This window comes from Condylura cristata, unplaced genomic scaffold (genome assembly GCF_000260355.1).
Source record: "Condylura cristata isolate star-nosed mole 26May11 unplaced genomic scaffold, ConCri1.0 scaffold00033, whole genome shotgun sequence".
NCBI lineage: Eukaryota > Metazoa > Chordata > Mammalia > Eulipotyphla > Talpidae > Condylura > Condylura cristata.
Window position 1 is genome coordinate 16,539,290 of NW_004567134.1, and position 11,796 is coordinate 16,551,085.

The 11,796-nt window shown below is 65.5% G+C and overlaps 1 protein-coding gene across 4 annotated transcripts; it reads right to left on the bottom strand.

Annotated features, from left to right (window-relative positions):
- Positions 1-104: 104 nt before the first annotated feature.
- Positions 105-11,796, bottom strand: BRPF1 (bromodomain and PHD finger containing, 1). 4 transcript variants are annotated; one of them, XM_012732208.1, is made up of 13 exons: positions 11,195-11,796; positions 7,230-8,189; positions 6,397-6,559; positions 5,987-6,118; positions 5,563-5,691; positions 4,465-4,774; positions 3,826-4,143; positions 3,235-3,519; positions 2,655-2,802; positions 2,013-2,149; positions 1,792-1,910; positions 1,343-1,497; positions 105-780 (listed from the first exon to the last, which is right to left on the bottom strand). In XM_012732208.1, the coding sequence occupies exons 1-13, from the start codon at positions 11,791-11,793 to the stop codon at positions 597-599; spliced, it is 3,639 nt and encodes a 1,212-aa protein (XP_012587662.1). In that variant the 5' UTR covers positions 11,794-11,796; the 3' UTR covers positions 105-596. The 4 variants fall into 4 exon arrangements, with proteins under 4 accessions (XP_012587662.1, XP_004692446.1, XP_012587663.1 ...); XM_004692389.2 differs by having other exon boundaries at positions 3,826-4,146; XM_012732209.1 differs by lacking the exon at positions 3,235-3,519 and having other exon boundaries at positions 3,826-4,146.

The following is an 11,796-nucleotide window of genomic DNA, read 5'->3' on the forward strand; positions in this document are numbered from 1 at the left end:
GTCCGGGCGGGAGGACGTCGGAGGTGCTGCGGCACACCCTGCCCCCGCGCGAGCGCCAAGCATCCCAGAGAGGCCGTTTTCTAAGAATCAATATATTTTTTCCTTTGAAATAAATACAAACCAGTCTGAAAGGCAGGGGACCTATGGGAGAAGTGGGGCAGGCCCCAGTCTTTTTAGTACCAAAGGACTCTGGCGCGACCCGGAAACGCAGTTACAAATGAGAATAATTTAAATTCTCCGCTAATTACAGTATTTACAACAGCAGGGAAGGGGTCACCCTGCGCCCCACTTCCGGAAGGGCTAGGCAGCCGTCACCCCTGCTGGGTGCTGGCTCCTGGCCGGGCAGCGGCGGTGGGTGTCCTGCCCTTGGTCTGCCCGGCCCCCAGGCCCCCAGCCCCACCCCACAGGGCCAGGGCTGCGCAGGACCCCCTGCTGGTGCAGAGCGCCCCTGGAGTGTTCTGTACAGTCCAGCTGCACTCAGGGCGGGAGGGGCCTCCCCACCCAGCTTCCCCTGAGACTGGCCCCGAGACCAGGAATGAGTCAGTGCAGAGGCCGGTGCCACTCCAGTGGGCAGAGGGCGAGGTCAGGCGGCGGCGTCAGTCACTGTCGCTGGTCTCGCTGCTCTGCTCGCCCTGCACCTTGCTGCGGTGCTGCAGCGCCCGGTGGTAGGCGATCTGCACTGACTTGCGGATGTTAGACTTGCGGCCCTCCAGCATCTTCTCTTTGTCGAGGTCTTGGTTCACCCCCAGAGGAACGAGCTTGGTCCTGGGCAGCCACTGCCTGCGGGACAAGGTGAGGATCAGGTCACCCCGGGGAGCAGCGAGCCTCCCTGGCGCCCGGGACACCCTGGCGGCTCCCAGGGCACTGGGCTGACAGAGACCGACAGACAAGCTCGCTTCGGCGCGGTCACGCTTGACCTGGAGGAGCCTGGCCGCCGGTCAGGAAGGCGGGCTGTTCACCTCAGAGAACTTGGCAGTGTGAGAGGAGGCCTGGCCTAACCCGAACAGGTGTCTGTCAGGCACCTAGCAAAAGGATGATCTACGGAAGAGTGCCAGCAGGGCTTCAGCGTCTGAACTTTGTCCCCATGTCGCCACCAAGGGGAAACCAGAGCCTAGTAGCCATCTGAGCGGGCCGGTAGCCATCCCCGCCCGCCAGTTGCTGAGGGTCCTCTGGCGGCTGGCTACAGCTGTTTGTCAGTCTCAGACCTGTCAGCACAACCCCTTCCCTGCAGCGTCTACTCCTGGCCCCACTGACTTATCCGCCTGCCGCTGGGGCTTCCTGGGGCCACCCGGCCGGGGCTGGGCTTGTGGCCGAGTCACCGCGTGCTGCCCTCCTCCCTTACCAGGTCCGCTTGTTGTCAAAGAAGAGGACGAGGTAGAGATGCTCTCGGGCTTCCTGGGTCATCTGCTCCCCAAGCTTCAGCACCTCCAACGGTGGCACAGGGATGGGAACCCCGTGGTGAAACATACCTTCCCGGGGCATCTTTGGATCAATGATCTGCGAGCATTAAGGAGAGCGTCGGTGCGGCCCACCCCCCCACAGCCCGCCCCCCCCGCCCCCCCAGGGGGGGTTGGAGATCACATCTGCAGTGGGGACAGAACAAAGCTGCCGATGCTGGCCCTTGGCTTCTTCCCCCAGGAACTATTTCAAAGGCCGAGGGGCAGAGGGAAGGGAAAGTGCCAGGTGCCCCTCAGCGTCTTCTGCCGAAGAGCCCGTGCCTGCCGCTGTGCCAGCAGCAGCAGCCTGCGCTCTGGGGCCGGAAGGCAGGGGGAGACGAGAGGAGAGACCTACCAGAGCGGGGTACGAGGGGTACCCGCGGCATTTGGCCCACACCAGGTCCAGAGCGTCCAGGGGGGAGTCCTCATCCTCCGAGAGCCAGCCTGCTCCCCGGCCCAAGCTCTTCCTCACCACTTCGCAGGAAGGGGGCAGAGAAGGCGGATCAGCAGCCAGGGGGCTGGCACGGCCCTGACACTGGGCCCCCGGCAGCCCGGGCCTCAGGCGGGGGTACTTACTGCTGTGGCCCACGCCGCGGCCAGTGCCCACGGAGTAGGCCTCGTTCTCAGTGCCTGAGGTATCTTCGCTGCTGTCTTCGGGGAACGTGCCCCGGGAGAAGGAGGGCTTGCCCCGGCCTTGTTTCGAGGGTGTTGTGCTGTGGACAATGGGAGCTCACTCAGCTGGGGAAGAGCGGGGCGGCGTGCGGCTGCCCTCCGGTCCCCCGGGTCTAAGAACTGCCACACTCAGAGGCCCCCGTCGAGCTCCAGCGGGCCGGACGGGGCAGTGGTAGCTAGGTGCGGCCGGGACTAACACGGATCCCGGCCGGGTCTGCCCGATCCGACGCTCACAGGGAATGCAGAAGCCGGGAGCTCCATGGGCACTTCTGGACTCACTGTTTACGGCCGTGACTGTGCTGGTCAGACCGGCCACACGTGCCGGCAGAGGCGCCGGATCCCGCCTCCGCCGCAGGCCGGCCGGCGGCTTGGGCTGACGGCGACGCCACTCCAGGCCGGCCCAGTGACCTCTTCCTTTCTTACTTTACGTTTGTGTGTTTGCAGAGACCCTCGGCCGTACGGCCTGCCCGTCCTGGCTCAGGTGCCGCCACCCTACTGGCCACGGGCGGCTCCAGGGCAGCCCGGACGCGGCCCCGAGGGCCGTACCTGGTGCGGTCCGAGGCGGCGCTGCTGCTGCTGCTGCTGCTGGACTCCGAGTCGGAGCTGCTCCGCGGCAGGCTGCAGTCGTTGCGGTACACCAAGAAGCTCTTCTTCACTGGCTGGTTTCCCCCGCTGAAGCCATTGGCTGGTAAGTCTTGGTAGGGGGAGGGGAGGAGGGAAGGAGATGGTCAGGAAGACACGGGGCAGGGACGGCGCGGGGTGACGGGGACCCGAGCCTGGCTGCCCCTTCGGCGCCTGCCGGAAACCCCAACCTCGGCCGGCGCAGCCGGCTCTGGGCAGTGAGCGCCTCAGGCGGCCGCCCTGGCCCCCACCCGCCTCGGCAGTCACTGGCCTTTGGACACAAATGGCTTAAGGGCAGGAGACCCCAGGAGGCAGGAAAGAAAAGGTGAAGCGACACACTGGGAGGCCTGGCAGGAGCTGCGCGGGTCAGTGTCTCTGGGGCCAAGGGTGCCTGCGGGCCCTTCTGGTTCTGGCACTTTATGGGCGAATGAGGGGGAAGGTGGGAGTTATGTTGGGAAGGTAGCTTGGCTCACTCTCTTGGGGGCTGGGTGATGGTGAGGCTCACCCATTGGGGGGTCTTCTGTGGATTTATCACTGTCGCTGTCTGAGCTCGAACTGGGCCGGGGGCTCCTACCCCGCTTGCGCTGACGCAGGGAGCCCATGATGGGGAGCTGGGGGGGCCCCACAGGGCTGCCTCCGTGGCTGGGGGTCATCTGGCTCTCCCGGTTTTTGGGGGGCCGGCCCGGCCTCTTGGGCGGTCCAGCTGTCTTCGGGTTCTTTTTGGAGAACAGAACTGAGGTTCTCCTGCCCACCTCATGTGCGGGGGTTGAGGACATGTTGGGACCCAGGCCTGGAGCAGAGAAAGAGAGAAGGAGAGTTGGTGAGGGGCCTGACGTGAGATGGGTGACGCCCAGGGCCGTGCCTCGTATGCAGGCCCGTTGCTCCTCTAGAGTTGGGGAGATGATCTGGGAGGGACGGAAGTGGGAACACTGTCTCTGATACAACAGCCAGAGAGGTAGCTAAGAGGCCCGTGGTCGGAGGGGATGAGGGAGCAGGTGCGGCTAGCTGTGCGGAGACCGCTGCCCGGGCGGCAGGGCCGAGTGTGCTGCAGGACGCGGCTGGCCGCTTTGGGTTAGCCCGGCTGTGGGGTTCAGACCTTTGCTCGTCTCCTGGCTGCTGCTCTCCTCGGCGGCACTGTCTGTCTGCCCGTCCTTGTCGCAGGCTGCCGGGTGGGGCGTCAGGCTGCCCCGGCTGGAAGGGCCGTGGCGTTCGGGCCCGTCCCGTCCGGTCTCCCGCTGGTGGGCGAGCTTCCGCCGCAGCGCCGTCATCTCTTTCTTGATCATCTTCGCACGACGCGAGCGGCCCACACTCTGCTTGCTGGCGTTCACCTCATCCAGCCTCTCCAGCAACAGCTTGAGCTGTTCTTCCACCGGCAAGTGCTTCTGGTTTTCCAGCAGGACCAACCGTTCTTCCTCTGCTGTGAGGGGTAGGGGGGAGGTGAAAAGTTCAGACCTGGGCCTGCCCTGCGGGCCTCTCGGACCTGGGCAGCTGGCAGGAAACCCGTCTTACCCCTTAGCGGACAGCACGGGAGCCGCATGGGACCAGACCTGGGGTGTCGGGCACTCTACTCAGTGCCCCGCCTGCCCTCCTGGAAGGCACACCTGGGGTAGCTGGCCTCGGCCTCCCTACATCTGTGTACACTGCCTGCTCCCCGGAGGGGCTTTTGGAAAGCTGTCATCCCTGGCGTTCAGCCGTGTGTGCGGGGAACAGGGGACGCACGCAACTTATCACCCACCATCTTCAGTGTGGTGTGAGGCCTCGTCTCCAGCCAGGCTGTGGGGGATGTGCATGCCCGTCTCAAAGTCAATGCCCATCTTTTCTGCCTGGCGCCGGGCCTGGCGGAGCACAGCGCCACCCTGCTCACGAAGCCGCACCGCCGCCCGGTAGAAGATGGTGTCCTTGGCGTTGTACTTGAGACAGTTGCTCACGATGAGGTTGAAGTCCTCTTCAAAATCATCGAAGTTCAGGTAGCGGTAAGCCTCCAAGTTCTGCTTCATGGTGAAGAAGTCCATGGGCTTTCTGATGTGGTCCAGGTAGTCGGGTACCTGGGAGAGCGGAGCAGGTGTGGCTGAGCGGGGTATGCGCCCCTTTACCCTGAACCCTGTTCCTAACAACCCCGGAAGGCGTCTGGCAGCCTCCTCCCGCCGGTCAGAGACAGGCATGTGGCGCAGAGAAGGAAGGCCGGAGTCTCGTCTCGACGTCTCCAGCCGCGAGCGGCGCGACTCGGGCAAGTCTCTGACCCTCTCGGGGCTGCCTCTGCTTTCCTGGGAAGCAGCGCTCAAGCTACAGCCAGCTCGACCTCCTGGCATCAGAGGAGTCTTCAGTAAGAAAACGGGTAGGCTGGGGGGTCCTCCGGGAATAACGCTACCTTGCACCCTACGTTCTTTTTACTTATCGTTAAGATTTAGAAGGAGGCTGCAGCTTCAGGCCTCTCATGTTATACCTTTTAGAGAGAAGAGTCTGCCAGCCAGGACCTAGGGCTTCAGAGCTGGTTCTTTTGGGTGCTGAGCCTTCTAAAGTCTCCGTTCTAGGGTTTAGCACCCCGAAAGTGTCTTCCTGCCCTGGGATTATTCACTTGGCAGACTCAGTCCCTGCCTCTGGGGAAGGGTGCAGACTGCCTCCCATTGTGGGCCCTTCGGGTGTGACAGGGACAAGACAGAGTCCAGGTGATGCACGGGACTCCAGCTCTCCCTGGGGTCCCAGAGCCACCAGCCCCTCTTCAAGGTCCCCTCCTAGTCCCTGGCCCAGACCTGCAGCAGGGGTCCAACTGGGAGAGGAGCAGAGAGAAGGTGGAGCGAGGGGAAGGGATTCTTACTTCGTCCAATTCGGTTACCTCAGACAGAGGGACCGGCTCGCTGAAGATGTTGCCTGTGTCCTTCTCTTGCAGCTGCTCCAAGGTTTTGCGCAGGAGGATGAGGAAAGGGGTCAGCTGCATCTCCATGGCGATCTGCTGGACCTTGATCTGACACACACAACGGCCAATGAGCCCGGCCCGGGAGGGGTCTCAGCCGAGGGGTCTGGGAACACCCCACAGCTGGCCAGGCTCGCGCGCCCCACCCCTGAACCTCTGAGGCAGCGCAGACATTCCCTCCCCGGCTCCAGTACCAGCTCCCGCCTCATGCCACTGGGGTTCTGTCCACCCTCTCCGTGTGGGGTCTGAGTGCCAGGAGCCCCGACGCCGCAGCAGCCCGAGGCCTCCCGCAGGACGCGCCCCGTCGGTCGGCTCCGGCGCGCCAGGAGCAGCCCTGCGCACTCACCGTCTCCCTTTTGAGTTTCTCCCGCTTGCGGATCAGCTCCACCAGCAGCCGAGCGCGCTCGAGGTCATGCCGGAGCCGCTGCCAGGACTTGAGTTGCTCTTTGAGCGCCCAGTTCTTATCCTCAGAATCTCTCTACAGAGGCAGAAGGGGCCAGGAGATGACGAGGGCGCCGAGGAGCAAGCCCACGGTGGCCGTGGCAGGCACGCCGCTGCCTCGGCCCGCACCCGGCACTCTGTTCTGCCCAAGTTCACGCTGAGCGAACGCACGAGCGTCCCGGCCCTGCGCCCGGCTGCGGACGCCTTCAGGGCGGAAGCAGCCTAGGTCCTTGGACACAGGAAGCTAAAGCCACGCGCTGCAGCCCTCATCCCGGCCCCGCATTCCCAGAGCCCACAGGGAATCTGACACGGTACCCCGACTTGGTCACAGTTCCTCTGAGACTGCAGGTGCGTCTGCAGGCGCCGCAGCAGCGGGACCCCGTTCCGAGACTGCCGCTTCAGGGTCCAGTAGCTGTGCAGCCGCTGCATGAACTGGCTCTTCCGCTGGATGGTCAGCCGGTTGGTGATCTTACTGAGCCTGGGAGCCGCGGGCAGAGAGGAAAAGCTGTTGGCTCGCGGTTTTCTGAAGGACAGAGGACTCTGACCCGTGACAGTCCCCGAGTGGCACTGAAGGGGGACTAGGTCCCTTGTCGCAGAGGCCGACACCGCGCTGAAGGCTCAGGAGCAAACGGAGGCAGCGGCGGCGGCGGCTCGGAGGACGAGGCCAGGCCCCTCGCGGGGCGGGTGCCCGCGCTGCTCCCAAGGAGGCCGGGGCCAGCCCTGCGCCTGCCTTCCCCGGCCACACCGCAGAGACCGAGTCTCGGAAGGTTCTAAGAGAACGTGCAACCGCAGAGCCGTGAGCCACAGCGCGCCACCCACGGCACCGGCGAGCCGCACGCGGGCTGCAGCCCTCCCGTGGGACGCCGCCTCACACCCGAGCCTCCCCCGTCTCTGCCTTCAGGACACCCCCGTGCGGCTGGCGCCTCGGCCAGACTCCTTCCTCTTCACCCACCCGCCCCTCCTGTCAGCCGGGACTGACGGTGCCGGCCGCTGGCGCAAGAGGCCGGCGGCGGCAACCGCCAACCCTCGCGGAATTCTGGACTCTGCACTGACTTAAGCTCCCCTGGAGCGCCTGCTGGGCAAGGGGCGCCCGGCCTCCACCCCGCTCGGGCCCAGGCGTCCCCACGCCGGCGCGCCCGCCCGCGTACCTGTGCGGTGGGATGCAGGGCACCGACACCACGGGCGCGGCGGCCCGCTTCTCCGCCAGAATCTTCCGCGCCTTCTTCATCTTGATCCGGGACTTGGCCTTGGCCTTCTTGACCTTCTCGGAGCTCCAGCTCTTCCCCTCGTCCTCGTCCTCGTCCTCGTCCTCCTCACCCTCGCTGTGGGACAGGGCGGGCAGGCGCCGCGCCGAGCCGGGGGGCGTGTGGATGTCGCAGTAGGCCGTCTTGCGCACGCTGAAGGAGGTGCCGTTGGCGCCCGTCTCGCGCACGGGCTCCATCTTCATGTAGAGGCCGGCCTGCTGCGCGCACGTCACGTGGAAGGCCGTGTAGCAGTTGGCCTTGTGGCACTGGATGCAGGCGCCCGAGCCGCGCTGCTTGCAGATGTAGCAGGTCAGCTTCCAGCGCGCCGGCGGGATGTGCTCGATGCTGTCGATGGGCTCCAGGAAGACGGTGTTGGCGAAGCAGACCTCGGGGATCCAGAGCGCGCACACCACGTGGGCCCAGCGCCCGTCGTCCGTCTGCTTGAAGGCGCCGCCCTTGTTGGGGCAGAGCGCGCAGTCGACGGCGCGCGAGGGCGACTGCAGGCAGCGGCGGCACAGCCACTGGCCCTCGGGGATGTAGGGCACCCCGTAGCACTCCTGGTGCACCGCCAGGTTGCACATGTCGCAGAAGAGGATGACGTTGCTGTTCTGGCACTCGCCGTCGTTGCAGATGCAGCACACGGCGTCCTCGTCCACCAGCGCGCTGGGGTCGCCCTTGTTGTGGCTCTCGAAGTAGGACTCCTTCTCCAGCCGGTCCATCAGGTACTCGAAGATCTCCTGCGGGATGGGGCTCACGCCCTCCGTCTTCCGCCGCTCGTTCATGATGTCCAGCCAGATGTAGTCCTCCTCGTCCATGTCGTACTCGACCTCCTCGTCCAGCTCCTCTGCCGACTTCTCGATGTACCTGCGGTCACACGGCCTGCTCAGCGCTCGTGGCCGCGGCCCCCCGAGGCGCTGCTCCACCTGCCCCGCCCACTGCGGGCCGCACTCCCGTGGCCGTCCGCCTGTCCTGCCCGGAACCCCAGCGACTGCGGTCACTCCTGGCGTTCCCAAGGCGAGATGTGAGGTTGGGCAGGGCCAACGACCTGCCCCCCTCGTTCGTGAGGAGGTGGACGGGCTGGGAGGGAACCAGGCCTCGAGTCCAGCTCGGAGCTTGCGTGGCTGCTGCACCGCCTCCCTGGGGGAGAGGCCCGGCCAGCCCCCAGGGAGGCGGCGAGCACCCACCTGAGCCATGGCGCATCAAGGAAGCAAGGTCCCAGTGTCACTTTCAGTTAGGGCAACTGGGTCCTGTTTTAGCAGCAGCCGAGGACCCCTCGAAGCCTGGGCACTGTGTCCCCCAGTAGCCCCTAGATCACAGAGCAGCCAGGCTTTGTGCCAGGTCACTACGTCTTACCGTAGCCACAGGCCCAGTGTTCTTCAGGCGGATCCACGAAACCCACTTGAGGGGAGCGGGGCCACGGCGCGAGAGCCCTGCTGCACCCCGTGGGTCAGCTCCCTGGCCGGGGTGGCCGGGGATGGAACTCAGGCGCGGCAGAGACAGCGCTGACACTCAAGCCCGAGGCCCGGCTCAGTGGCTGTACTTGCCCTCACTGTGAGGTGACGACACGGAAGCGCTGAGGAGTTAATGCCAGCACCCCACAACGTCCGAGCACGAAGGGCAAACGCCCCACCACCCCGGCCGGCCGGCGGGCCTGGACGAGTGCTGTGCCAGGCGCCTGGGACACAGGCGGGCCCACGGCCCTTGCCTCGCTCTCGGGGTCTGGCCGGTGGCAGCGTACAGGCGCCCGGCAGCAAGAAGCGGGCCGACGCCTCTAGCCACCTGCCCTACCTCACGCTGCCACTCTGGCCCCAGGGCACCACTCTCTCACGAGCCTCAGGACGGAGATGCTCCTGCCACTCCGCAAGGCAGCACTGCCAGGGGACGGGCTCAACCGCCAGGCACCCTGGGGACAGGGCTAGAGCGCTGCGGCCACGCCCCGGTGACGGAGACGGCCCGGGCGGTCCTGCTCAGTGCACCGACTTCAGGGGCCTGCCTGGGCACTGAGGGAAATGTGGGCCCGGCCCCCCTCGCCTTGTGCTGAGCCCGCGTCTGGGGCAGCAGGACTAGGGCTGAGCCCCCACGTAGAAACAGGCACTCAGCGTCGTTGGCTCCAAAGCAGTTAGGGGCCGAGGGGGAGACTGGAATGGCAGCCACCGGAAGCGGCGTCCGCGCGCCCTGCCCTCCGCCCGCGGCACCGCGCCCTCCACCCTGAGACGCTCCGGCCCTTTCAGGCCTCGGCACGGCTCTCGCTTTCTCTCTGCCACGACCACGTGGTGGCACGCGAACGTGCCCACACGCACAGCAGTTGCCGCCCGCCCCTACCCCCCTCGGGGACGCACAGCCGACGCGAGCAAGAGAAAGTGGTCTTTTTAGAGCCATGACCGCAAATGTTCTGATTTATATGACGAGCAAATCACTTCCAAATCTTGGGAAGTTCTGCTCACAGCAGTGGCAAGTGACGCGCTGGGCGTCCGGCTGGTGACAGCGCAGCGCCCGAGTCTGCAGACCGGCTGAGCCCCGGAAGCAGAGCGCACCTGAGAGGGGAGCGGAGGAAAAGGAGAGGAGTGAGCTGGCGGGCGGCCAGGCAGGGCGGCGCGAGGGCGGGTTGCCAGCGAGCGGAGGAAGCCGAAGCCGGAGGTGGCGCACAAGCCGGCGTGTGCGGCAGCCAGGGCCGCGCCACCTGTGGCCTGCGCCTGGTGGGAGCGCTGCGACTCTGCCAGTGGCACCCCGGTGCGCTCCGGGTGAAGCCGCCTGTCCCATAAAGCCTATATAACCAGACCTACCCTGAGCCTGGGCTGAGGAGCTGCCAGCAAGGCGCTCGCCGCGTCCCGCGAATGCGCCCCGACGCCAAGGCCCAGAGTCCAACACGTGGTTTCTGTCTCAGCACCTACCACCACCGAACCCCTCCACTGGGCTTGTCACCATTCGTCTTTTTAATTTAAAGATTTAAGTAAGCATACAGAACTGGGGTGCAGCCAGAGGTGCGGTGAGGGAGAGGACTCACCAGAACAGGAGGATCCACTGACACCCGGGCTGAGGGGGCAGGGGGAGACAGGAGGGGTCTGTGCGCCCTGGGGTCCCTCCCTGGCCGGGGATGGAGCTCCCGCTGCAGCGACTGGCAGCCCCATAGAGCTGCACTTTAACCCCTGCACTACCGGGGTGGGCGTGGGCCAAAAACAGTGGGTTTTTCTGGCATGGAAGAACTGAGGTGTAGGCTGGCGGCGTGGGGGCTGCGGACAGCTGCGCAGTGCTGCGCTCTGGCCCGCTGCGCCACCAGGGAGGGCCGGGGTTGGGCCGTTCTGCAGCAAAGGTTTCTGCATGCGGCCTCCCACCACACTGCCTGTACACCCTCACGCTTTTACCTCACATCAAACGAGATGAGCCTTAACCCTTGCCTGTGACTTTAGGAGGAGCCCCTGTGACTAGTTTTGGGGAGGAAGTGGGACACCAAAAAACAAACAGTGCGTGAGTCATTACAGGAGCGCAGGGTGAGGCTGGCGCGGGGGGTGACCTCTGCCCTGCATGCGTGGGGCTTTAGTCAGGCCCTTAACGGTCTGTTCAGGCCACAGAGGACCACGCCCTTGCTCTGGGGATGGGTCCCTGGGCCCAGCCTTCCCCAAGGGCGCACGGTGAAGAGTCAGCTGTGGGGCTCCCAGTACAGCGAAGCCTGGGTCTGGATCCAGCTCCTCTGCCTACTGGCATGTCGCCCACGGAGGCTGGTCCCTTTCCAGGGCCCCTCATCTAGTCATGAGAACAACGCCCGGCGCTGCCACTGTCCTTCATCCTGCCCCTCGGCTGCCTGCTGTCTGCTGCGGCCCGCCCACACCCCACCTTCCAGGCCGGGGGGTGGCAGGGGGGGGTGTGCTTACCGGTAATAGGAAGTCGGCCGGGGCGGGGCATCAGGGGTGTCCTGCTCCAGCTCCCTGTACACCACCTCTGGCAGCTTGGGGGTGGTGCTTGCAGGGGCACTGTGGTGGTGGTGGTGGTTGGAGTCCTTCCGCTTCTCCTTGCTCTTGTGCTTGCCGGACTTGGGCGTCGCAGCCGGCGTCTCGGTGTTCTCCTTGTTGCTGCCGTTTTCGGGGGCCTCCTCAGGGACCTCCTCGTCCTCCGACACCACATCCAAGTTGTCAAAGATGCTGATGCGGTGCACTCGGCCATGCAGGTCCACCTCCACCATGCGCTGGGCCTGGGCGTAGCTCATCACCTCGCGGCCGGGCGACTGGGACACCTCCGAGGGGCTGGGCGACTGCTTGTTGGCGGGGCGGGACTGGCGCCCCTTCTTCTTGTGCTTGCGGAGCGGCGTCTGCTGTGGGGGCGGCGGGTTGTCGTGGTCATAGTGGTACAGGTGGTACTCGATGCCACTGTAACTCTTGTAGACCTTGCGGCAGGTCTCCACTGGGCACTCATACGGTGGCTTAGTGGCCCGCAAGTTGTGGCAGAAAGTCTTCACGTCAAAGTCCACCCCCATGCT